The 25,499-nt window shown below is 42.7% G+C and overlaps 1 protein-coding gene across 1 annotated transcript; it reads left to right on the plus strand.

Moving 5' to 3' along the window:
- Nucleotides 1–5,936: 5,936 nt before the first annotated feature.
- On the plus strand, nucleotides 5,937–19,352 carry LOC116976422. Its single transcript, XM_033026304.1, has 7 exons — nucleotides 5,937–5,968; nucleotides 12,202–12,252; nucleotides 13,706–13,806; nucleotides 13,880–13,941; nucleotides 14,455–14,615; nucleotides 14,924–15,064; nucleotides 18,269–19,352. Exons 3-7 carry the CDS (start codon nucleotides 13,771–13,773, stop codon nucleotides 18,616–18,618), a joined length of 750 nt encoding a protein of 249 aa, XP_032882195.1. The 5' UTR covers nucleotides 5,937–5,968; nucleotides 12,202–12,252; nucleotides 13,706–13,770; the 3' UTR covers nucleotides 18,619–19,352.
- Nucleotides 19,353–25,499: the final 6,147 nt, after the last annotated feature.

Consider the following 25,499-nt stretch of genomic DNA (forward strand, 5'->3'; position numbering starts at 1 on the left):
TGGAACCCAGCTGAGCTTCCTACCCTTCCTGTTTATTGCGACCCCTGCAATATTCCCGGATCCAGGAGTTCTCTCTGGAGAGAGAGAGAGAGAGAGAGTGAGTGTGTGTGGATTTGCTGGAATAATGGAGACCGTAAGCATCTTGCGATGCATGCTCGGAGTAAAACGATGTATTTGATGAAGGTACACAAAATTGCTGGGGAAACTCAACGGGTGCAGCAGCCTATTGTATTTGATGAGTTCATCCTCAGTGTGACTTGTCCGTCCATCCATCTGTTTCATCCACAAGTGGCCTGCTCTCTGCAGTCTCTTTTGGCAGCAAAGAGTTAAAGTTGGGATGCTATCACTGCACCATTCCTCTAAATTAGTTCCAGCTGGCTAATCTAATTTATCAATTAGACCAACTGATTTATGGAAACTAATTACATAAAGTCGTTCAGCTGTTGCAGGGAATGGTATCTTGCCACTGGTGTTGGACGTTCCCCACAAGTGTGAGTATGGGCTGGTTGGTGGTCTGGATCCTGTGTGTGTTTTGTACAGTGGTGGACCAGTCTCTGGCTGATCTTGGTTCTGTTTGGACAAGTGAAGAAACTGCAACAGAAAAACAAATCTCTCCTGAGAAAGTGAGTTGAGCTTTTTTTAAGCATTTAAAAATATGAACTATGTTTTAATGAAGAAATGTGAATGTAGGAACCCATTTGGAAGGACGTGATAACGGGGCATTTGGAAATCTATAAAACTTGAGCAAACATTCTGGAAATCTTTGACGCACTTTGTGTTGTTGGTTCTATATTTGGTATGAGGAGAATGTGTGACCATTGGCTGGTGAACACAGCAATCCCAGTTCCTGTGTCTTCTCCTTGCCATTCCTGGAAACTACCCTTCCTCTATCCCCATTGTTTGAGGGTTTCATGAACAGGGCGGTAAAACACTACCCACTACATATGATGCATTTAGGTTCAGGTGGCACGATGGTTACTGCCTGCGGTAATGTGACTGTTCCTGGAGTGGATTGTTAGTGATTCTAGGATCGACTGACACATGAGGTGTAGACATGATGTGTCTTGGGCTCATTGAGCTTTCAGTTGCTGATGAATTGCAGTGACATTTGTTGACCATTTACAGATAAATGGGGTAACTGGCAGCAAGGAAGATACTGAGGGTTGAGGATAATGGACAAAATGGGATGAGGCTGCCAGAAGGAATGTCTTGGCCTGAAACGTCACCTATTTTGGATCACCAGAGATGCTGCCTGACCTGCTGAGTTGTTCCAGCACTCTGTGAAAGGTCACCTATCCATGTTCTCCACAGATGCTGCCTGACCTGCTGAGTTACTCCAGCACTCTGTGAAACGTCACCTATCCATGTTCTCCACAGATGCTGCCTGACCTGCTGAGTTACTCCAGCACTCTGTGAAATGTCACCTATCTTTGTTCCCCACAGATGCTGCCTGACCCGCTGAGTTACTCCAGCACTCTGTGAAAGGTCACCTATCCATGTTCTCCACAGATGCTGCCTGACCTGCTGAGTTACTCCAGCACTCTGTGAAACGTCACCTATCCATGTTCTCCACAGATGCTGCCTGACCTGCTGAGTTACTCCAGCACTCTGTGTCTATCATGAGGATACGTAGAATGAGGACGAATGTTTAGCAGACGGTTTAATGTGGGGTAACAATGGAGGTTTGCAGTCTGACAGAAAGAACAGAACATTGTTTAAACTGAGATTGTAGAATGCTACTGTGCTGGAGTTGGTGTCCATGAAGCAACGTTAACCTGCTGGTGTCACAACTAATTGGAAAGTTGAATGATGTTGGCCTTGATTTAGCTGCTGAGGGGGCTGTAAAATACAATAGGTGCAGGAGTAGGCCATTCGGCCCTTCGAGCCTGCACCGCCATTCAATATGATCATGGCTGATAATCCAACTCGGTATCCTGTACCTGTCTTCTCTCCATACCCCCTGATCCCATTAGCCACAAGGGCCACATCTAACTCCCTCTTAAATATAGCCAATGAACTGGCCTCAACTGCCTTCTGTGGCAGAGAGTTCCACAGATTCACCACTCTCTGTGTGAAAAATGTTTTTCTCACCTCGGTCCTAAAAGACTTCCCCCTTATCCTTAAACTGTGACCCCTTTTCTGGACTTCCCCAACATCGGGAACAATCTTCCTGCATCTAGCCTGTCCAACCCCTTAAGAATTTTACGTTTTTATAAGATCCCCCCTCAATCTTCTAAATTTTAGCGAGTACAAGCAGAGTCTATCCAGTCTTTCTTCATATGAAAGTCCTGACATCCCATGAATCAGTCTGGTGAACCTTCTCTGTACTCCCTCTATGGCAAGAATGTCTTTCCTCAGATTAGGAGACCAAAACTGTACGCAATACTCCAGGTGTGGGCTCACCAAGGCCCTGTACAACTGCAGTAGAACCTCCCTGCTCCTATACTCAAATCCTTTTGCTATGAATGCCAACATACCATTCGCTTTCTTCACTGCTCACTGAGAATGAGAGTTTTTGGTTGCTGAGTTAAATGAAACTTTTGGAGGTCTGAAAAAAAAATCATTCTGGTTCCTTCCTGCAAAGGAAAGCCATGACTTGTTTATAATCACAGGTTTACAGATCATGTTGAACAAGATTGAGAGGTTTGGGTGGGAGAGTGGAGGTTGGGATTCTGAATAAGGGGTTGCTATTTAACATGGGAGGAATTTCTTCTGAGGTAATGAAACTACCTAAATCCCCAGAGAACTGGAGGCTGAATGATTGGGTCATTGTTCATTGACCGGACCAAATGTTGCTTTATCATTGACATGGTGTAAGGTCACTGAGGTGGAGTGGATGGCTGAGCTGGCACGAGAACCTGTGGGCTAGTCTTCAAATCCTCCATCTTCATGTGTTGAAGGTGTCCATTCCGTTTTCATGATGAGTTGTATATATGAGATCATGGCTGTTGAATGTTTGAAGACCATAGTCTAGAGTCGGAGTCACACAGCACATAAACAGGCCCTTTGGCCCAACTTGCCCATGCTGACCAAGATGCCCCATCTACAATAGTCCCACATGCCTGCATTTGGCTCGTATCCCCTCTAAACCTTTCCTATCCATGGATCTGTCTCGGGCTACATTCGGAGGGGACCTATCTTTGAGGAAATCCACTCAGTTTCTGAACGAATAGTGTTCTACCTCAGCGCTGCCAGTTGTGGTAACTTTTCCAAACTCTAGCGTTCTGCTGTTCAGCAGCTTCAATCCCATCCCATCACACATGGAATGTGGAGGTAATTGTTACACATTCATATTCCAGGAACATGATAGGTTGAGATATCTCAAAGTGAATGGAGATTTGTGTTTATATAGGATGCAGGGAGCAGCAATGAAAAGATAATATAGAAACTTCTCCTTCCTTTCCATGGATTTAATTAATTACTACAATGATCAGAATTTGCAGATGATGCTAAGATGGGGCAGGAAGGGTCGTTGCTGGGGTCCACAAACATGGATGTAATGCTGAGGCTCTATAAGGCGCAGGTCAGGCCACATTTGGAATATTGCGAGCAATTTTGGGCCCCATATCTGGGGAAGGACGTGCTGGCTCTGGAGAGGGCCCAGAGGAGGTTTACAAGAATGATCCCAGGAATAAGTGGGTTAACATATGATGAGCGTTTGACAGCACTGGGCCTGTACTCGCTGGAGTTTAGAAGGTTGAGGTGGGACCTCATTGAAACTTACAGAATAATGAAAGGCACAGATAGTGGATGTGGCAATAATGTTTCCACTGGTAGGAGAGTCTAGGACCAGTGGTCATAGCCTCAGAATTAAAGGATATTACTTTCTAAAGGAGATGAGGAGGAATTTTCTTAGTCGGAGGGGAGTTAATCTGTGGAACTCATTGCCACAGAGGGCTGTGGAGGCGTCAGTTGATATTTTTAAGGCCGAGATAGACAAGCTCATGATTAGAACGGGTGTCAAGGGTTATGGGGAGAAGGCAGGAGAATGGGATTAGGTGGCAGAGATCAGCCATGATTGAATGGCGGAGTAGACTCGATGGGCCGAATGGCCTAATTCTAATCCTATAACTTGTGAACTTGTGCCTCTAGGCTTTCAAATGTTGGCTGAACAATAATTACTTTGAAAAGAAAGTCAAGAATTATTTATAAACTTGAAGAAGGGTTTCGGCCCGAAACGTCGCCTATTTCCTTCGCTCCATAGATGATGCTGCACCCGCTGAGTTTCTCCAGCATTTTTGTGTACCAGCTGTATGTACCCTTGTTTGGAATATTGTGCATATTCTGATATGAAGGGTTTGGGATATTGGCGAGGTGGGAATGAAGAATAGCAAGGATGACAAAGTTGGAGTAAATGTCAGGAAAGCTGGAATTGGTCTTGGCCATTCCTGGCTACTGTCAAGAGGACCTGATAGATGTTGTGAAGCTGCTCGTACTCAAGGTGTTCACGGCAATGTCGTCAGTAGCCCAGGAGGGAAATGCTTAACTTGAGTGGCAAGAATGTGGACCTGTTCTCAGAAGGCAAGGTTAACCTTGTGTAAAATTGTATTGGAGTTGGTGAAGAGATCTGCATAGCTATTAATGCTGATCTTGACCAACTAAAGTGAATGACTTGTGATGTACGTCTATGCAAGCTGTGCCATTGAGTGTTGAGATGACTGATGCCCCAAACGCTCATTTCAAGACCAGTTCTGAACTTGGGATTTTGCTATTCAGCGGGTCAGGCAGCATCCCATGGACATGGAGGTCATGTTTTGGGTAGATTATTTTTAATTACAACTGCGGAAACATAAAATCAGATATTTAAGATAGATACATAGAATATAGGTGCAGGCGTAGGCCATTCGGCCCTTCGAGCCTGCACCGCCATTCAATATGATCATGGCTGATCATCCAACTCAGTATCCTGTACCTGCCTTCTATCCATACCCTTCAATTCAATTCAAATAAAGGATTCAATTCAATCCCTTTAGCCACAAGGGCCACATCTAACTCCCTCTTAAATATAGCCAATGAACTGGCCTCAACTACCTTCTGTGGCAGAGAGTTCCAGACATTCACCACTCTCTGTGTGAAAAATGTTTTTCTCATCTCGGTCTTAAAGGATTTCCCCTCTATCCTTAGGCTGTGACCCCTTGTCCTGGACTTCCCCAACATCGGGAACAATCTTCCTGCATCTAGCCTGTCCAACCCCTTAAGAATTTTGTAAGTTTCTATAAGATCCCCCCCCCCCCCCCCCCTCAATCTCCTAAATTCTAGCGAGTACAAGCCGAGTCTATCCAGTCTTTCTTCATATGAAAGTCCTGACATCCCAGGAATCAGTCTGGTGAACCTTCTCTGTACTCCCTCTATGGCAAGAATGTCCTTCCTCAGATTTGGAGACCAAAACTGTACGCAATACTCCAGGTGTGGTCTCACCAAGACCCTGTACAACTGCAAGATGTGAGAGGGCTGGAGAGAATGATGTTTGCATGTGAGGGCTGAGATTGGATGGTGAAGCTTTGATAACCTTTGGGGTTAAGGGAGGTTCCATTTGAAAGTGTCTGTTTTATATATTAAAAAAATAAATTAAAAAAATCTCCTGCATCACAACACAAGCTGTTAAACAAGGACTGAATTGAGTTTAATGTTTTAATCTGCATTGGTATTGTGTAGTTGTTGATAGTGTGGAACGTTGCAGTGTAAACCTGGCCGGGTTTCAATTGACCGGTTAATTTGCTGCCAGTAATAACATGTTTAAATTGGCCAATATCAATGGTGACAATCGGTTGGTATTTTGGGACCATCGTTCATTCCAACTTAAGATACGACAAAGTATTAACTTTGCAGATGAAGTGAATCAGATTTAACTTGAATAACGTGTTGTATCTGCAATTTTAAAGAGCTTGTTGTTGCCTTGGCTTGAAACTGATTATAAGCTTTTCTATTTAGGACGTTGTGAATGGTCAAACTGAAAAACCCAAGAATGGTAAGATTTTATTTTAATTGCTACTGTTTAAAGGATTTTCCATTGATTGTTTCCTAGTGACTTTGTAAAAAAACTTGTTCCTCTTCAGATGGTTTAGTTTGAGTGATGACTCCAGCTTGTATGGTCCAGATGTTGCATGATGTGCACACATCTGCATGACGTGCTCACATTGAGGTGCTCTGCCCCTGTTAGCAATTATACTGAAGTTTTGTTTTAAATCTTTGGGGTGTGGAACATGAGGAGCAGCCCGTTGGGGTGCACTTGCCCACTCTACAGTAGAACATGGGTTAAAGTCATCATAGACTGGATAGACTCGGCTTGTACTCACTAGAATTTAGACGATTGAGGGGGGATCTTATAGAAACGTACAAATTTCTTAAGGGGTTGGACAGGTTAGATGCAGGAAGATTGTTCCCGATGTTGGAGAAGTCCAGGACAAGGTCACAGCTTAAGGATAAAGGAGAAATCCTTTAGGACCGAGATGAGAAAAACATTTTTCACACAGTGTGGTGAATCTCTGGAACTCTCTGCCACAGAAGGTAGTTGACGCCAGTTCATTGGCTATATTTAAGAGGGAGTTAGATGTGGCCCTTGTGGCTAAAGGGATCAGGGGGTATGGAGAGAAGGCAGGTACAGGATACTGAGTTGGATGATCAGCCATGATTATATTGAATGGCGGTGCAGGCTCGAAGGGCCGAATGGCCTACTCCTGCACCTATTTTCTATGTTTCTATCACAGATTTGGACACATGGCTTAGCATGGCTGGCCCTTGGACTATTTGTTGCTATTAGATGTTGGAACATATTTAGCTTGCATGGGTTGAAATGTATTTCTGGGTATTCATGAGTTTACTAACATTGAAATACTCAGCAGGCATTACTTGTGACAAAACTACCTGGTCTTTAAGGTTGAGATAACCAACTGATGTTTATTACTTTGCACCAATTAATGTTGAGCTGGCAACTCCATGTTTGTTGATGAAATGTCTTGCTTTTTGGCAAAGCGTATCAGATTGAGCCGGAAGAAATTTTAAATTGGATCTGAATTGCTGCAGTGATTAGCTAGAATGGGTGTTAACAAATAAATGCACATTCCTCTGGTTTCTGCGCTCCAGAGATGAAGGTGCCTGGGACTGTGGCAAGAAACATGATACCAAATGCACTGCAATGATGCTTTAAATGTTTACACATAACATGGTGTAGTTAATGATTTATTTTTGCTAACTTGATTGATTTACAGCCAGTTAATGAAGTGTGCCTGTGCTAGTGACAGTGCAGTTAGTAAAGGAACGATGCTGCTATTCTAGTGGGTTTAAAACCATAGTGAAGGCATGTGGTCTCCTGGAACCCCAGAGCAGCAGAAAATGCAAACAACTTGATTCTAAATAGAACTAGAACAAGTGCAGGCCCGTTGGGTCTGTTCCCCCAACGTGCGGTTGCGGGGGGGGAGGGCAGCATGTGGCATCACACACTAACTACCACCCCGCACACACGCTAACTACCCCCCTTGATATTATATTAATATTATTAATTTGCTCCTTTTACCCCATAACTGCCCTATCCACTGACGCATAGCCCCCAACTCGCAAGTGTGTCTAGAGAGGGTGGGTAGAGAGAGGGCAAAGAGAGAATGGGGAGAGACAGAAGGGCAAGAGACGGGGGAAGAGGAGGGGGGGGGGGATGGAGATGGGAGGAGAGGGGGAAGGGAGAGACGGGGGGAGATAGGGGAAGGGTGGGTGTAGAGAGGTAAAATGGGGGGTGTTGAAGTGAGCGGGTGGGAGTCGAGCTGCGGGAGGTGTGGCATGAGCGTACTTGGCATTGTGCGGGCAGCGGGGATGGAGGAGAGCCAGCTGCCAAATAAAGAGAGAGAAGCAGCTTCTGACTCTGTAAACCCATAGCTGGAATGAGCGCGCAAGGCTTCACGATCTGCGCCAACAGTGATGATAAGGTTCAGCGCGTGAGGAGTCGTTGCCCCGAGATGTGTGAGAACAAAGAAGCTACAGCGGAACGGAGCTGTAGAATGTTTGTTCTGCAGAAGTTTTTCGATCTCTCGGAGCCTTTAATCCACAGCGATGGGGGGCGGGGCCTGGAGGCAGGTGGGCCTGGATAGGTCGACATGTGGGCATTGTGACGTCGCAGCTGGTAAGAGCCGTTTAGATTTTAAAAATTGAGTGGGGGGAGGAAGGATTCTATTAAAAAATGTGTACATAAAAATGTCTAAATGTAATGAGTAGATTTGCAAATGTAAAAGTGAAATCGCTAGTGAAATGGAAAAAATCTCAGAGTTTTGGCGTGTGGTTTTGGCGGACCAAGGAATCAAAGGCCAAAAATCTAATCTGACACAAACAAATAAAGACACACACACAGAGTTTTAAAAGTATATAGATAGATGTGCTGGAGCTTACTCTGGTGCAGATTACTTGTGGTGTTTGCATTTTTTTACATTGGTTCCCTGCCCTACTAGTCCTCCCCTACCTTATTTCTCTGACGTCTGACCCAATGGCCATTTACCAAAACCTGGTTGACAGCTGGAAAGCCTTGGAGGATTTGTAGTTCAGCACAAACTACTTGAGTGCTGCCAGTGTATTTGTGTCCTCTCCTGCATTGCTCATTGTAGCTTTAATGTTGTCCACGGCTTTAGTATTCTGCTATTTGAACATTGCAACCTTTTAGGAACTGTTATCTGTTCATAGAACAAGTTCCTTCCTTTGACCAAGAACCTGCCCACAGGATGTGAAGATACAGATAATAAAAGTACTTCTGAAACCCGAGGCCTCTGTCTGAAGAAGGGTTCTGACCTAAAATGTCACCTATCCGTTCTCCACAGATGCTGCCTGACCCGCTGAGTTACTCCAGCACTCTGTGAAACATCATCTATCCATGTTCTCCACAGATGCTGCCTGACCCGCTGAGTTACTCCAGCACTCTGTGCCTTTTTGCATTAAACTAAAACTTTACTTTTGACATTCATCAGAAGAGAATCAGTTTAAAAGATAATCTAAGAAATCAGCACAATTTAGAATTGTCTGACAAGATGCCAGAGTTGGTGAAATTCTTTAGTCTGAAACTTGGACACAAAGGCAGTGACGGATTGTGGAATGTAATTTGGTGGTGGTACATGGACTGGTTGAAGGTGATGTTGTAACGAAAGACAACTTCCCTGGGTTTGTACCCACCTGAACTCCATGATATTTGTAGTTAATGTTACTAAAATAAGAGGGCTTGACCACACTGGGCCTGTACTCCCTGGAGTTTAGAAGAATGAGAGGGGACCTCATTGAAACGCACAGAATAGTGAAAGGCTTGGATAGAGTGGATGTGGAGAGGATGTTTCCACTAGTGGGAGAGTCCAGGACTAGAGGTCATAGCCTCAGAATTAAAGGACGTTCTTGTAGGAAGGAGATGAGGAGGAGGGTGGTGAATCTGTGGAATTCTTTGCTACAGAAGGCTGTCAGTGGATATTTTTAAGGTAGAGATGGATAGATTCTTGATTAGTACAGGTGTCTGAGGTTATGGGGAGAAGGCAGGAGATTAGGATTAGGAGGGAGAGATAGATCAGCCATGATTGAATGGCGGAGTAGACTTGATGGGCTAAATGGCCTAATTCTGCTCCTATCACTTCTGATCTTATGGAAAATAAAGATTTCTGGCCGAAGTTTGAATTTAAACGTTAACAATGAGCTAACCTGAGAACTTGGTCCAGTGTTTGGGGATAATCAAGGATAAAGATGAATAAAATTATAGATGTCAAAAACAATGGAGCCAATAACCAGAAGTGAGATTGCTTTCTTGTATTTATACATGGTCTTTACATTTCATTGCAATAGGAAAATAATGACCCCTGATGCACAGGCTTTCAGCAAGCATCTCCTGATGCAAATACAACTGACCTCTCAAATGCATCTCTCCACTTCCCTTCAATCAGTTTTCTTCAGATTCCCCAATTATTCCTTTTGTTGGTTCTGATAAAGAAAAATGGATGTCAAGTTATGAACAATGAGGTCAAATACAGAATTGTTGCTCCCCTGTTCTGATCCATTCCCACTGCCGTTTGGCAAAGAATGTGCCAGGATTCCCATGTGCCATTTTCACTATCTTGTGGATCGTAACAATCATAACACCATCGTTGGGAATGAAACTAGAATGTTCATCTTAAAATGGTGGATTGTGACTTGTGAGAGTTAGCTTTTACAGTAACACATTATCAATATTACCTGGTACCTGGTCTGAAGAAGGGTTTCGGCCCGAAACGTTGACTATTTCCTTCACTCCATAGATGCTGCTGCACCCGTTGAGTTTCTCCAACACTTTTGTGTACCTTCAATTTTCCAGCATCTGCAGTTCCTTCTTAAACATCAATATTATCTATTTAGTGCTTTATGAAACTTGGCGTCGTCATTAATTGGCGTCACCTTTTTAACTGTGTTAAAAGTAACCCAGTTAGAATCAATCATGAACATATTGATCTCTCTGTAGATATGATAGTTAGGGCAGCAGATGTCTATGATGCCATTAACATGTTGGATAACAACAAAGCCTGCGGTATGGACTGCATTACTGCAGAACATCTAAAATATGCCAGCTATAAGCTCTGCCCTTTGCTTTCCATGTGCTTTAATGGTTGTCTGGTTCATGGTGTCCTGCCAAATGCTATTATGTCTGTAATGTTAGTGCCTGTGCTTAAAGATAAGGCTGGTAAGCTCAACAGTATTGACAATTATCGACCTATTGCATTAGCCAGTGTCTTGTCTAAAGTACTGGAGAAAATACTGTTGACAAAGCTAGAAATGTATGTCCTTACTACTGACAATTAGTTTGGGTTCAAAAGAAAACATGGAACTGACCTGTGTATCTATGCTCTTAAAGAGATTGTGTTCAGGTACACAAGCCTGAATTCATCTGTATTCCTATGTTTTATTGATGCATCCAAGGCATTTGATAGAATTAATCATGAACAATTGTTTGTAAAATTGCTAGATAGAGGTTAAATGGGACAATGTTGTATCTGCTCCATTCTGTGTTAGTAACGGAGTGCGGCAAGGAGGAATTTTGTCTCCTATTTTATTTAATGTTTATATGGATGAACTATCAAATCAGTTAAATAGGTTAAAAACTGGCTGTCTTGTGGGCAACACTATTGTTAATCATCTTATGTATGCAGACGACCTGGTCCTGCTCTGTCCATATAGTGCTGGGCTGCAGCAGATGTTGAAGGTGTGCTCTCAGTATGGCCTTGATTATGACATAAAGTATAAAGCTAAGAAAAGCCGCATAATGATAGTTAGAAGCGCTGAGCACAGGGCATCAACTTTTCCGACCTTTTATTTGTCAGACAGTCCTCTTGCTGTGTGTGAGGAAATTAAATACCTAGGTCATGTCATATCCGATGACTGGACGGATGACAAAGACCTCTACCGACAGCGCTGTAAAATTTATTTTCAAGCTAACGTGCTTATAAGGAAGTTTTCTATGTGCTCTGACTCTGTGAAGTGTTCCCTGTTCAGAACCTACATCACACCGTTATATACTGCTCAATTGTGGACTAACTATAAGAAAAAGAGTATGCAGAGGCTCAAGGTAGCATACAATGATGCAATGAGGTTTCTGCTTCGTGTCCCTAGGTGGCATAGTGCCAGTCAATTGTTTGTGTCCACTAGAGTGCCAACCTGTGAGGCACTCTTAAGACAGCTGATGTTTAGTTTTATGTGTCGCCTGGACAAGTCAGAGAACCACATAATTGAAGCCCTAGTCAGCCCTCTGAAAAGCTGCTATAGATTCACTTCTAGGCTAAGACGGCATTGGTGCAATAGCTTGTATATCTTTTAGGCTAATATGCAATTTTTAATGTATTTTTGTATCTCCTTATACTGTATGATGTGTTATATGGACCTGTCTGAAATAAAGCTTTAATAATAATAATTAACCATTTCAGGGGTTCTGAGGAGAAATAAATTGAGCAATATTGGGAGCATCGCTGAGGCTTAAGGCACTTGATTTGCTTGTCAACATAAAGGATAAAAGGCTTGGTGCTTAATATATGGATGCTTTGCCTGGTTCATTGTAGCTATTTAGAATAACTTAATTTTGCAACCAATTTGAGTTGCCATTTAAATAGCATTATTCACACCACTGTGATCTTGGCTGAATGATGCTTTGCATTGAAGTAACTTTATGATGGCCAAAACTATGCCTTAATCATTATTGTGTATTTAAAAAAAAGTTCTCTTTTTCAGATACAGATTTCAATAGTGAAATATCAGATGCCCCAAAAGTGCATCCTGGAGGTAAACAGTTGGACCATCATTGTGTGAAATTTACTGGACCTATACTTGTGGTTAAAATGTTGTGACCAATCTCAAACTAGAGGTGACTTTTGAATAATTGTGAAATTGAATTCAATTAATCTACTTATTTGTACACTAATACCAGAAAATAATTAAATTGTACAAGACATTGACGAGGCCAGCATGGGCAATTGGGCTGAAGGGCTTGTTTCCATTGCGCATGACACTCTGACTATAAATGCTTTCAGACTGGTTGAGCCCAAGTTGACTCCCTAATCCAAAGTTCTACAATAACAAAATGGGCTCTGTTCTTTAAGCCGCAAATTGACTGTCTGTCTGGTCTGATATGATGGGCAAGTAGGTTTCAGAAATTAGTGAGTAGACCAGTTCAACACTACATGAAGGATTAAAACAAGACAAGCAATGGATTGACTGGGCAAAGAATGGATTGACTAGGCTTGTATTCACTGGAATTTAGAAGAGTGAGAGGGGATCTTATAGAAACATATAAAATTCTTAAGGGATTGACAGACTAGATGCAGGAAAACTGTTCCCCTTGTTGGGGGAGTCCAGAACCAGGGGATCACACTTTAAGAATAAGGGGTAGGCCATTTAGGACTGAGATGAATAAAACCTTTTCACCCAGAGTTGTGAATCTGTGGAATTCTCTGCCACAGAAGGCAGTGGAGGCCGATTCACTGGATGTTTTCGAGTTAGATTTAGCTCCAAGGGCTAACGGAATCAAGAGATATGGGGAGAAAGGTGATCAGCCATGATCATATTGAATCATGGGGCTGGCTCGAAGGGCTGAATGGCCTACTCCTGCACCTATGTATATGTAAACCAATAATGCCAAATTGAGCAGATTGAGATGGATTTCACAAATGATGATAATGATCACATGTTGTACCTGACCCGACTTCCTTTGCTGGTGAATTGCAACTTATTGCCCATTTCTTGCTGAAATTGAGTATTGAGGGATACTGACTATAGACCAGACCCAGAGAATAGCTTTGCTAGGAAGAATAAAAGGCTTGTATGAGACGATATTGGGGACCTGCGTTAGTCATAATTGGAACAAATTTGGGAGTTATTGGATTTGGACAAAATAGTTCAGCATTTAAAAAAATTCAAAATCTGAGCAGCAGATTATATTTGTGTCCTTTTAACATGTTTTGACATATAACTGTGAAAGAAGAATGTACACTTCATGGTAACCAGGAACATATGTATATAAGATCCAAGACTTTGCAAGTCTTTAGCAGTGGGATATTAACCATGGCCTGTCCTATTGGAACTGAAGGGCAGAACTTGTAATCGCTACATGAAGGGAAATTGATTAAGGACAAAGGAGTGGTGAGAAAATGAAGTTGGTATTGGTGTAATCAGCCTTGTTCTCATGCAAGATGTTCCCTTTCCTGACTCTCTTTGAGTGAATGATTTGCTTCTATAGATTATTTGTTTCAACTGTCTGTCGGGATAAAGTTTGTTGGTGCAAATTTCAAAGGATTTGAAGGGATGGAGAAGCGGATTGGAAGATCCATCAAACGGCTGGTGAGTTATTTACTGCATCTTCTGTGTCAGACTTGGTGACATCTTATTAACATTGTCTTTTACAATTTTTCAGGTTATCGAAAAGCTTTCAACATTTTCATCTTTCAAAGAGTTATTTCTTCTAACTATTAAGAGGTAAAATCTACTGAGGTCCACGCATTGTGTATTTTAGGAAGGGTGCGTTTGGGGAGGTGGTTGTTGTTGCTGATCCTTTCACTCAGTGGTGGATCATCTGCTTCTTGAATCTGTGTAAACTTGCATCTCATTGATTTCATGTTTCCTTACAACTTGCAAAGCGTTTTAAAATATTAAGGTTACAGTGAAATGTTATCTATCCACTTAATGGAGTAGTTGAAAGTCCAAGATGCATAACTGAAGTGATTGAGATCTGTCTGGTATTTACCTCATCTATTCTTCACTCTGCTGTTCGTTCTATTAAAGACTCCATTTTAATTGGTCTGATGCGGGGTGAGATTTCTCTTGTATTGCCACTTTTCCTTTGAACAAGAAGTTTTGACACGACCAATGAATCTCAGCGTACTTGCTTAAGATTGCATGATGTAAAATTCACTATGCTAGATTTGCCTGTTCATTGGTTATTTCTAAATGTTTACTGGCTATAATTCCGCTGCTATCCTTTGACTTCAGTGTGGATGCTCCAGGCTTGCTCTTTGTCTACTGGCTATACTTCAGTCCTGGGACAGAAGATATCTACATTCTCATTCAGAGTCGGATGAAGCAACTGTTGTCAAAATCTGTATCTAATCTGCGATATGGAAAAGCTGAGATATTTGTAATATCTATTGAAGGTAATGTTATTTTCATGTTTAATGATTTAATGTGTCATTACATGAGATGCAGCTGAATATTCAACACCAGCAATAACTGATGACCTTGAGGAATGGACAGGTTGCTGACATTCCATCAGGATGGACGGAACTAGATAGGGCTCTTAAAGATAGTGGTGTCGGGGGATATGGGGAGAAGGCAGGAACGGGGTACTGATTGGGGATGATCAGCCATGATCACTTTGAATGGTGGTGCTGGCTTGAAGGGATGAATGGCCTACTCCTGCACATTGTCTATTGTCTATTGCTAACTGCAATGCATCCTGCAGATGTGGACGAATGTACGTCTGGACTTTCCACCTGCGATCCTGAAGCCATTTGTTTAAATGCGTTTGGTTTATATTCTTGTCGATGTCCCAAAGGATTTGAAGTGTCTTCTGGCATTGGCTGTGCCAAGAATGTGAAATCAGGTATTTAAAACTGACGTATATGTGCCATGATGTATATGCCGCTGATATATATGATGTATATCCCTCTGACATATATGATGTATGGTAGAAAACGCTAGTGGGAGTTGTGTACAGGCCACCTAACAGTAGTAGTGGAGTTGGGGATTGCATCAAACAGGAAATTAGAAATGCGTGCAACAAAGGTAAAACAGTTATAATGGGTGACTTCAATCTACATATAGATTGGGTGAATCAAATTGGCAAGGGTGCTGAGGAAGAGGATTTCTTGGAATGTATGCGGGATAGTTTTCTAAACCAACATGTAGAGGAACCAACGAGAGAGCAGGCTATTCTAGATTGGTATTGAGTAATGAGGAAGGGTTAGTTAGCAGTTTTGTTGTGCGTGGCCCCTTGGGTAAGAGTGACCATAATATGGTTGAGCTCTTCATTAGGATGGAGAGTGATATTGTTAATTCAGAAACGAGGGTTCTGAACTTAAAGAAAGGTAATTTTGAGGGTATGAGATGTGAATTGGCCAAGATTGACTGGCAATTGATTCTTAAAGGGTTGACGGTGGATATGCAATGGAAGGCATTTAAAGACTGCATCCCAGTTTGGCAAAATAATAAATCGGGGAAGGTAGTGCATCCATGGGTTACAAGGGAAATCAGGGATAGTATCAAAACAAAAGATGAAGCGTACAAATTAGCCAGAAAAAAACAGCCTACCAGAGGACTGGGAGAAATTCAGAGTCCAGCAGAGGAAGACAAGGGGCTTAATTAGGAAAAGGAAAATAGATTATGAAAGAAAACTGGCAGGGAACATAAAAACTGACTGCAAAAGTTTTTATAGATATGTGAAGAGAAAGAGATTAGTTAAACAAATGTAGGTCCCTTGCAGTCAGAAACAGGTGAATTGATCATGGGGAACAAGGACATGGCAGACCAATTGAATAACTACTTTGGTTCTGTCTTCACTAAGGAAGACATAAATAATCTGCCGGAAATAGCAGGGGACTGGGGGTCAAATGAGATGGAGGAACTGAGTGAAATCCAGGTTAGCCGGGAAGTGGTGTTAGGTAAATTGAATGGATTAAAGGCCGATAAATCCCCAGGGCCGGGTAGGCTGCATCCCAGAGTACTTGAGGAAGTACCCCCAGAAATAGTGAATGCATTTGTGATAATTTTTCAAAACTCTAGATTCTGGAGTAGTTCCTGAGGATTGGAGGGTAGCTAATGTAACCCCACTTTTTAAAAAGGGAGGGAGAGTGAAAACGGGGAATTACAGACCAGTTAGCCTAACATCGGTAGTGGGGAAACTGCTCGAGTCAGTTATTAAAGATGGGATAGCAGCACATTTGGAAAGTGGTGAAATCATTGGACAAAGTCAGCATGGATTTATGAAGGGTAAATCATGTCTGACGAATCTTATAGAATTTTTTGAGAATGTAACTAGTAGAGTGGATAGGGAGAACCAGTGGATGTGGTATATCTGGACTTTCTGAAGGCTTTCGACAACACATAAGAGATTAGTATACAAACTTAAAGCACACGGTATTGGGGGTTCAGTATTGATGTGGATAGAGAACTGGCTGGCAGACAGGAAGCAAAGAGTAGGAGTAAGCGGGTCCTTTTCAGAATGGCAGGCAGTGACTAGTGGGGTACCGCAAGGCTCAGTGCTGGGACCCCAGCTATTTACAATATATATTAATGATCTGGACGAGGGAATTGAATGCAACATCTCCAAGTTTGCAGATGACACAAAGCTGGGGGGCAGTGTTAGCTGTGAGGAGGATGCTAGGAGGCTGCAAGGTGACTTGGATAGGCTGGGTGAGTGGGCAAATGCATGGCAGATGCAGTATAATGTGGATAATTGTGAGGTTATCCACTTTGGTGGCAAATACAGGAAAGTAGACTATTATCTAAATGGTGGCCGATTAGGAAAAGGGGAGATGCAACGAGACCTGGGTGTCATGGTACACCAGGCATTGAAAGTAGGCATCAGATGCAGCAGGCAGTGAAGAAAGTGAATGGTATGTTAGCATTCATAGCAAAAGGATTTGAGTATAGGAGCAGGGAGGTTCTACTGCAGTTGTACAGGGTATTGGTGAGACCACACCTGGAGTATTGTGTACAGTTTTGGTCTCCAAATCTGAGGAAAGACATTCTTGCCATAGAGGGAGTACAGAGAAGGTTCAACAGACTGATTCCTGGGATGCCAGGACTTTCATATGAAGAAAGACTGGATGGACTTGGCTTGTACTCGCTAACATTTAGAAGATTGAGGGGGGATCTTATAGAAACTTACAAAATTCTTAAGCGGTTGGACAGGCTAGATGCAGGAAGATTGTTCCCGATGTTGGGGAAGTCCAGGACAAGGGGTCACAGTTTAAGGATAAGGGGGAAATCCTTTACGACCGAGATGAGAATATTTTTCACACATCTCTGTAAATCTCTGGAACTCTTTGCCACAGAAGGTAGTTGAGGCCAGTTCATTGGCTATATTTAAGAGGGAGTTGGATGTGGCCCTTGTGGCTAAAGGGATCAGGGGGTATGGAGAGAAGGCAGGTACAGGATACTGAGTTGGATGATCAGCCATGATCATATTGAATGCCGATGCAGGCCCGAAGGGCCAAATTGCCTACTCCTGCACCTATTTTTTATGTATCAATGTTGGAAGAGTGTCGTTAAGACAATTTAATTTTCATCTCTTCCCAGATGGTTAGGCTGTGGTGTAATTTGGAATTGTAATTTAAGACTTGTTTATTTATTAAACTTTGTATTTTGAACTTTTCCCATGACAATGTTTACAGAGTGACGTATTGTGCCCAAAGTGCTCCGTGGTACATCTGTGGGGCAACGTTTTTAATTGGACAATGCAGCAAGTAAATGTTCCCACACAACTGTGCAAGGATGTAAGGACAAGTACAATGTTGTTGAGGGGCATTGTAAAATGTGTCTGGCTTTAGTTGACGTGCTGATGAGTCTTGGTCTGAAGCTGCAGCATGTCTCTTTGTCGGGGACATTCTTCACATAATCTTGCTCCTGGGAAGATCCATTCTGCCGGAGCCTCAAACTCTTGGAAAATGTTGTTTGTGGGGGTGGGGGGGAATGTACCAACAAATATCCCCCTCATTGGAAGCGATGGGTGGTAGAGATATTGTATTGAATCTTCATGCTATTTCAGTCCAGAGTTGCTTCTAGTAAATGTACTTTCTCTTTACAGAATCTGGCTTTGTGTCTCCCCTTGGTTTGCAAGAAATCCTAGCAAGTGTTATCTTGTGTGTAGTTTTGATCCTGGCCATAATGTTAACGCTCCTTTTTATGATTAAAAGAAAAAATAAAAGAATCCTTACTCGTAACCAGAGTTCAGATGACTTCCTTCCAACGCAACAAACTTTGCTTCCTCAAGAAGAAATGAGACTGGAAGAATCATTGTTCGAATTTGATGGAACCCAGAATAACAGAATTTTCTTCAAAAATAGTGAGCCTGTTGAAGTTGTGGTTAGACATGGAGATTGTATGGCGTTTAAAATGGTGCAGAAGCAACGGTCGGTGGAAAGCCCGCACTTGTGAAATGGTGGGTGGATTGGTGGGCATGGCTGCTGTATACAGGGCGTTCTAACCTCTGTGTGGACATGGTGTCAAATGAACATCTGCCATGCTGACAAGCAATGCTTCTTCTGGCACTGATACTTACCATCATATTCCTTTGCATTCTGTTCACCTCAAATCATTGTTTGTTCAAAATATAAATATCGTTGAAGAAAAATATTGTAAATTGCATGCTAACATTCCTCAGATCTTTAATCGTGTATCTTGTTACCCTGTTACTGGAACTCTATGGGGCAAGGTTAGAGTCTTCCTGAGGACTAGTTAATGGACTATTTCTAGGAACTAGGTAATGGCAACTTCCTGAAGTGACGATGGAAACGGGATGAACTGTATTGGATGAGGAATGCTGGCTAGTTGTAAATTTAAAATTGAATGAATTGTATGGAATCGTCTTCAGCACAGAAACTGGAAATGTTCAGAAGACAATAGTGAGCTTTAATATTCCGATCTGTCTGCTTTAGATATGGATTTCCAAATTGCAAAGCTATTTATATGCTGAACGATCCATTGGGAAGGATAAAGGCAAGAAAACATAAATATCATGTGCATGTATTGGGAATCGATTATTTGTTCTTGAATCATTTTGAATGTAATGTTGAATACTTTTCCTACTTGGAGTTTAAACACTTGTATTAACAATTTCAAAATGTTATCATCTCTTTTCTGGAAGTGAGAATAAACAATATTCATTGAAATGCTTGAAATGTTTGCTTTTCTTTTGAATTGGTCTGCCCTATTGCGATAGTACATCGAATGGTGTTGTTAATCCAAGTATTTACACTGTCTGCAGTGCGTATTCCTGCTGTTCTTTGCACAGCCTTCAATGTATTTATTAATATTCTGGGATACTTGCTGCATAATAAAGAATCTTCTAAATTCTTGTGTTTCACAAATTGAAATATCTAACGCCAGTTTAAAAGGTTTGATATTTTCAATATAAGGTCTACAAACTTGGTAGTCTCCTGCTTTTAAACAGTCACCTATATTGCTAATTTTTACAAATGGGTGTAGGAAAAATACATGAATAATTTGGAGAATAACAAGTGGTTAAAGTTCAGTTTCCAGATTTTTGTTGTAATCTACAGCAAATATGAATACTGAGTGTAGATATTCAGGGCATTGTCTAAACAAACTACGACAGGCCAAGTGCGGTCTACTACACCATGTGGTGATAATGGAACGAACATGGGAATGTACATTGCAAGAACAAGCTCTCTGCTGCACAATGTTAGTGCCAAAATAAACTCATCTCAGCTGGCACATGAGCCATATCCTTCCATTCCCTGCATATACTTAAGACGACAGGTGGGCAGAGGGGGTGGGGATAGCCCTGTTGGTGAGGAATGAAATTCAGTCCCTTGCAAGGGGTGACATTGAAACAGGAGATGTGGAGTCCGTATGGATAGAACTAAGGAATTGTAAAGGTAAAAAGACCCTAATGGGACTAATCTACAAGCCCCCAAACAGTAGCCTGGACATAGGGTGTAAGTTGACTCTGGAGTTAAAATTGGCATGTAGCAAAAGCAATGCTGTGGTTGCTATGGGAGATTTCAACATGTAGGTAGACTGGGGAAAATCAGGTTGGTACTGGACCCCAAGAAAGGGAGTTTGTAGAGTGCCTTCGTGATGGATTCTTAGAGCAGCTTGTATTGGAGCCTACCAGGGAGAATTCTGGATTTAGTGTTGTGTAATGAGCCAGATTTGATAAGGTAACTCGAGGTAAAGGAGCCATTAGGAGATAGTGACCATAATATGATAAGTTTTAATCTACAATTGGAGAGGGAGAAGAGTAGATCGGAGGTGTCAGTGTTACAGTTGAACAAAGTTGGACTATGGGGCCATGAGGGAGGAGCTGGCCAAAGTTGGCTGGAAAGATACACTAGCAGGGATGACAGTGGAACAACAATGGCAGGTATTTCTGGGAATAATACAGAAGGTGCAGGATCAGGGGAGTAAGAGGTGACCTGTGGCTGACAAGGGAAGTCAGGGACAGTATAAAAATAAAAGAAGTACAACATAGCCAAAATGAGTGGGAAGCCAGAGGATTGGGTAATGTTTAAGAACAATGTTTAAAGAACAACAGAAGATAACTAAAGACAATACGGGGAGAAAAGATGAGGTACGAAGGTAAGCTAACCAAGAATATAAAGGCAGGATAGTAAAAGCTTCTTTAGGTATGTGAAGAGGAAAAAATTAGTTAAGACCAAACTTAGACCCTTGAAGATTGAAAAAGGTGAATTTATTGTGGGGAACAATCTTCCTGATATACTAGTGGCCAGAGGATCTGGGGTGACAGAGGAACTGAAGGAAATCCACATTAGGCAGGAAATGGTGTTGGGTAGACTGATGGGACTGACGGTCTGCATCCCAGGGCACTTAAGGAAGTGGCTCTCAATCGTGGATGCATTGGTGATCATTTTCCTATGTTCTATAGACTCGGGATCAGTTCCTGTAGATTGGAGGGTAGCTAATGTTATCCCACTTTAAAAAAAAGTGGGAGAGAGAAAACGGAATTATAGATAGCCTGACATCGGTGGGGAAGATGCTGGAGTCAATTTAAAAAAATGAAATAGCTGCACATTTGGATAGCAGTTACAGGATCGGTCCGAGTCAGCATGGATTGACGAAATCATGCTTTACTAATCTTCTGGAATTCTTTGAGGATGAAACTAGGATAATGGACAAGGGAGAGCCAGTGGATGTAGTGCACCTGGACTTTCAGAAAGCATTTGATAAGGTCCCACATAGGAGATTAGTGGGTAAAATTAGGGCACATGGAATTGGGGGTAGAGTGCTGACATGGATAGAAAATTGGTTGGCAGACAGGAAATAAAGAGTAGGGATTAACGGGTCCCTTTCGGGTGAATTGATCATGGGGAACAAGGACATGGCAGACCAATTGAATAACTACTTTGGTTCTGTCTTCACTAAGGAAGACTTAAATAATCTGCCGGAAATAGCAAGGGACCGGGGGTCAAATGAGATGGAGGAACTGAGTGAACCTATCCAAGTCATCTTGCAGCCTCCTAGCATCCTCCTCACAGCTAACACTGCCCCCCCCAGCTTCGTGTCATCTGCAAACTTGGAGATGTTGCATTCAATTCCCTCGTCCAGATCATTAATATATATTGTAAATAGCTGGGGTCCCAGCACTGAGCATTGCGGTACCCCACTAGTCACTGCCTGCCATTCTGAAAAGGACCCGTTTACTCCTACTCTTTACTCTGAAATTTAGAAGGATGAGAGGGAATCTTATTAAAACGTATGAGATTATTAAGGGTTTGGACACGATAGAGGCAGGAACATGTTCCCAATGTTGGGGGAGTCCAGAACCAGGGGCAACAGTTTAAGAATAAGGGATAAGTGATTTAGAATGGAGATGAGGAAACACTTTTTCACACAAAGAGTTGTGAGTCTGTGGAATTCTCTGCCTCAGAGGGCGGTGGAGTCCGGTTCTCTGGATACTTTCAAGAGAGAGCTAGATAGGGCTCTTAAAGATAGCGGAGTCAGGGGATATGAGGAGAAGGAAGGAACGGGGTACTGATTGGGGATGATCAGCCATGATCACATTGAATGGCGGTGCTGGCTCGCAGGGCCGAATGGCCTACTCCTGCACCTATTGCCTATTGACTGCGGAGGTTCGACTGCCCCGACAGCAGGAGAATAACGAGGAAGAAGATTAGACTTTATTGCCTTCCGTCACAGTGGGGAACGTGGGAAAATCCGCTGTGGTGGATGTTTATGTTAACTTTTATGAAGTTGTGTGTCTTGTTGCTTTGTTTTAGTTTGGCTATATGGTGATTTGAAATTCACTGTACCTTAATTAGTACACGTGACGAACTGACCTTGACCTTAACCTTGAGAGTAAAGTAAACCTTGAAGGATACATTGCAACATAGAGAATGAGCAATTGGTGGGAAGCTTCTACCTGATTGCTTTGGAGTTACATTTGAATGGATCTAGTATGGTGCAGCAGAGTGGACGGTGTTTGGCAAGGAGTTAAACAATAGATGCAGGAGTAGGCCATTCGGCCCTTCCAGCCAGCACTGCTTGTGTGTGCATCACTAGTCCTCACCCCACCTCCATACTGGGGGCCTGTACAGGAGTTTTTATTCTTTGGTTTGGCATCAATGTAAAGGGCCTGAAATATTCTAGTCTGGATTAGATCATGGATGAACTTCTGAGTTACATGAGCGTGTGTTGTTAACATCTAACTTCAATCTCTGCCTTTCCTGGCTCATTGTTTAAAGCCTTCATCCATATTTTGATGAAATGCAAGCAAGAGTTGTATGGAGTACTAACTCTCAACAATCTCTAGCTCTGACCGATCTCAATCTATTGATCGAGCAGCTTGTAATGAGTGCATCAACCGGGATCTCTGCAGAGTCTGAATGTTAACAGTGGATGAATTGTAATAAAAACGTAATAAAAACAAACTGCAGATGCTGGTTTATACTAAAGATCTGACACAATGCTGGAGTAACTCAGCGGGTCAGTGACATATTCCAGCATCTTGTGTCTAGCAGTGGATGAATGTTGTTTTACAATTTTATCAAATCAATCGCCTTTGCTTAATGCTTTTTAGACAAATAATTTATCTTATTCAGCTTTTGAAATCCATGATACATAATTTAGTATTTATAACTTATTGAGGAGATCTGACTGTTAATTTTGGATTATCATTGAAAAGTCAAAACTTCTGCATTTTGTCCTAGGCTTACAATCGTGTCATTTGTCCTTCATGGTGACTGGCTGAAAAACCACTTCCTAACAACATATTACTGTTGTTGCTTAAATTAAACTGCAAGTCGAATTTAAAAAAAAAGCAAACTCAATGCTAGCATTTATTTCAAGAGGGCTTGTATACAAAACAGGGATGTAATGTTGAGGCTCTATAAGGCGCTAGTCAGGCCACATTTGGAGCATTGTGAGCAATTTTGGGCCCCATATCTGAGGAAGGATGTGCTGGCTCTGGAGAGGGTCCAGAGGAGGTTTACAAGAATGATCCCAGGAATGAGTGGGTCAAGATATGCTGAGCGTTTGTCTGCACTGAGGCTATACTCGCTGGAGTTTAGAAGAATGTGGGGGGGACCTCACTGAAACTTACAGAGTAGTGAAGGCTTAAGTAGAGCCTCAGAATGAAAGGATGTTCTTTTAGGAAGGGGAGGAGGAGATATTTATTTTTAGTCAGGGTGGTGAATCTGTGGCATTCTTTGCCACAGAAGGCAGTGGGGACCAAGTCAGTGGATATTTTTAAGGCAGAGATAGATTCTTGATCAGTGCAGGTATTGAGGTTATGTGGAGAAGGCAGGAGAATGGGGTTAGGAGGGAGAGATAGATCAGCCATGATTAAATGGTGTAGTAGACTTAATGGACTGAATGACCTAATTCTACTCCTATCACATGACCTTATGAGCCTCTGATATTTTCACCACCTCCAACGGGATCCCATCACGAGTCGCATCTTCCCATCTCCACCCCTTTCCGCTGAGACCGTTCCCTCCACAACACCCAGGTTAACTCATCCCCTCCCACCCGAACCATCCCCTCCCCAGGTGCCGTGCAACTGCAAGAGATGCAACACCTGTCCCTTTATCTCCTCCCCTGGTTCTGTCCAAGGTCCCCGACAGTCCTTCCAGGTGAGGCAGAGGTTCACTTGGCACAAGTTCAATGCACTTTTTGGAACAAACTGATACGTCTTATTCCTTATTTCAGAAACGGAAAAGGTTTCATCAATTGCGTTTGGATTAAAGAACCGTCATGCGACCAATGAGGGGGACTCTAGCAAATTCCGTCCTCCAGTTTGTTCGCATTACGAGTACGTTTGGTGCAAAAGGACTAAAGCAGCAAGTGATTGGGAAAGTATTACATTGCAAATACGTGGATTCCTATCACAGCGAGACTGTAACAAGAATCAGGAAGAACTTTTCATTTATTTCCCAGAACAAGTTGTTGAGCCAATAACACAAACCTGTCTGAACAAAGTTTGTATTATCATCATTCATGCTCCTACAGTCTATGTCACATTCTCTGAAAAGAGAAATTCGAACCAATCCAAACGGTGTCTCCAATATCAGATGTATAGTGAGAGTAAGATTCCTCTAGATGTGCTGATCCAATCTCATTCTAGAATATTCCAGCAAATCTCTACAGTGAATGGGGTTGAAGTGAGTGAACAACTGCACATGGGGCAAGCTATCGATCCGCTCAGCAGTGAAGCTGCAGCAACTGTAACACAGTATAACGAGGCAACATGGAGCCATGCTGATTCTCAGCTGTTTACCCAAACTACTGCTGAAGAACGCAGCATTTGGAAATCAACTGTGGGACGTGACAGCCTTCCTGTGGCCAACCACAGAGTACAAATGTCTGCTGAACATCACACACCAAACACTAACCGCGGCTATCAGTCACATAGTCTTTTCACACAACTCCACAGTTACACCTCCTCCCAAAGACGTCCATCTAATCTGTTTGAATTCTCCTGTCTATTCAATCCTTCTCTCGTCCTTGCACCCGCCACACTGACCATGGGACCACTCGTGGACCCCACCACACTGACCATGGGACCGCACGTGGACACTCCCACACTGACCATGGGACCACACGTGGACAGTCCCACACTGACCATGGGACCACACGTGGACCCCGCCACACTGACCATGGGACCACACGTGGACCCCACCACACTGACCATGGGACCACACGTGGACTCCACCACACTGACCATGGGACCACTCGTGGACCCCACCACACTGACCATGGGACCACTCGTGGACACTCCCACACTGACCATGAGACCACTCGTGGACCCCACCACACTGACCATGGGACCGCACGTG

Source organism: Amblyraja radiata, chromosome 8 (genome assembly GCF_010909765.2).
Source record: "Amblyraja radiata isolate CabotCenter1 chromosome 8, sAmbRad1.1.pri, whole genome shotgun sequence".
Lineage (NCBI taxonomy): Eukaryota > Metazoa > Chordata > Chondrichthyes > Rajiformes > Rajidae > Amblyraja > Amblyraja radiata.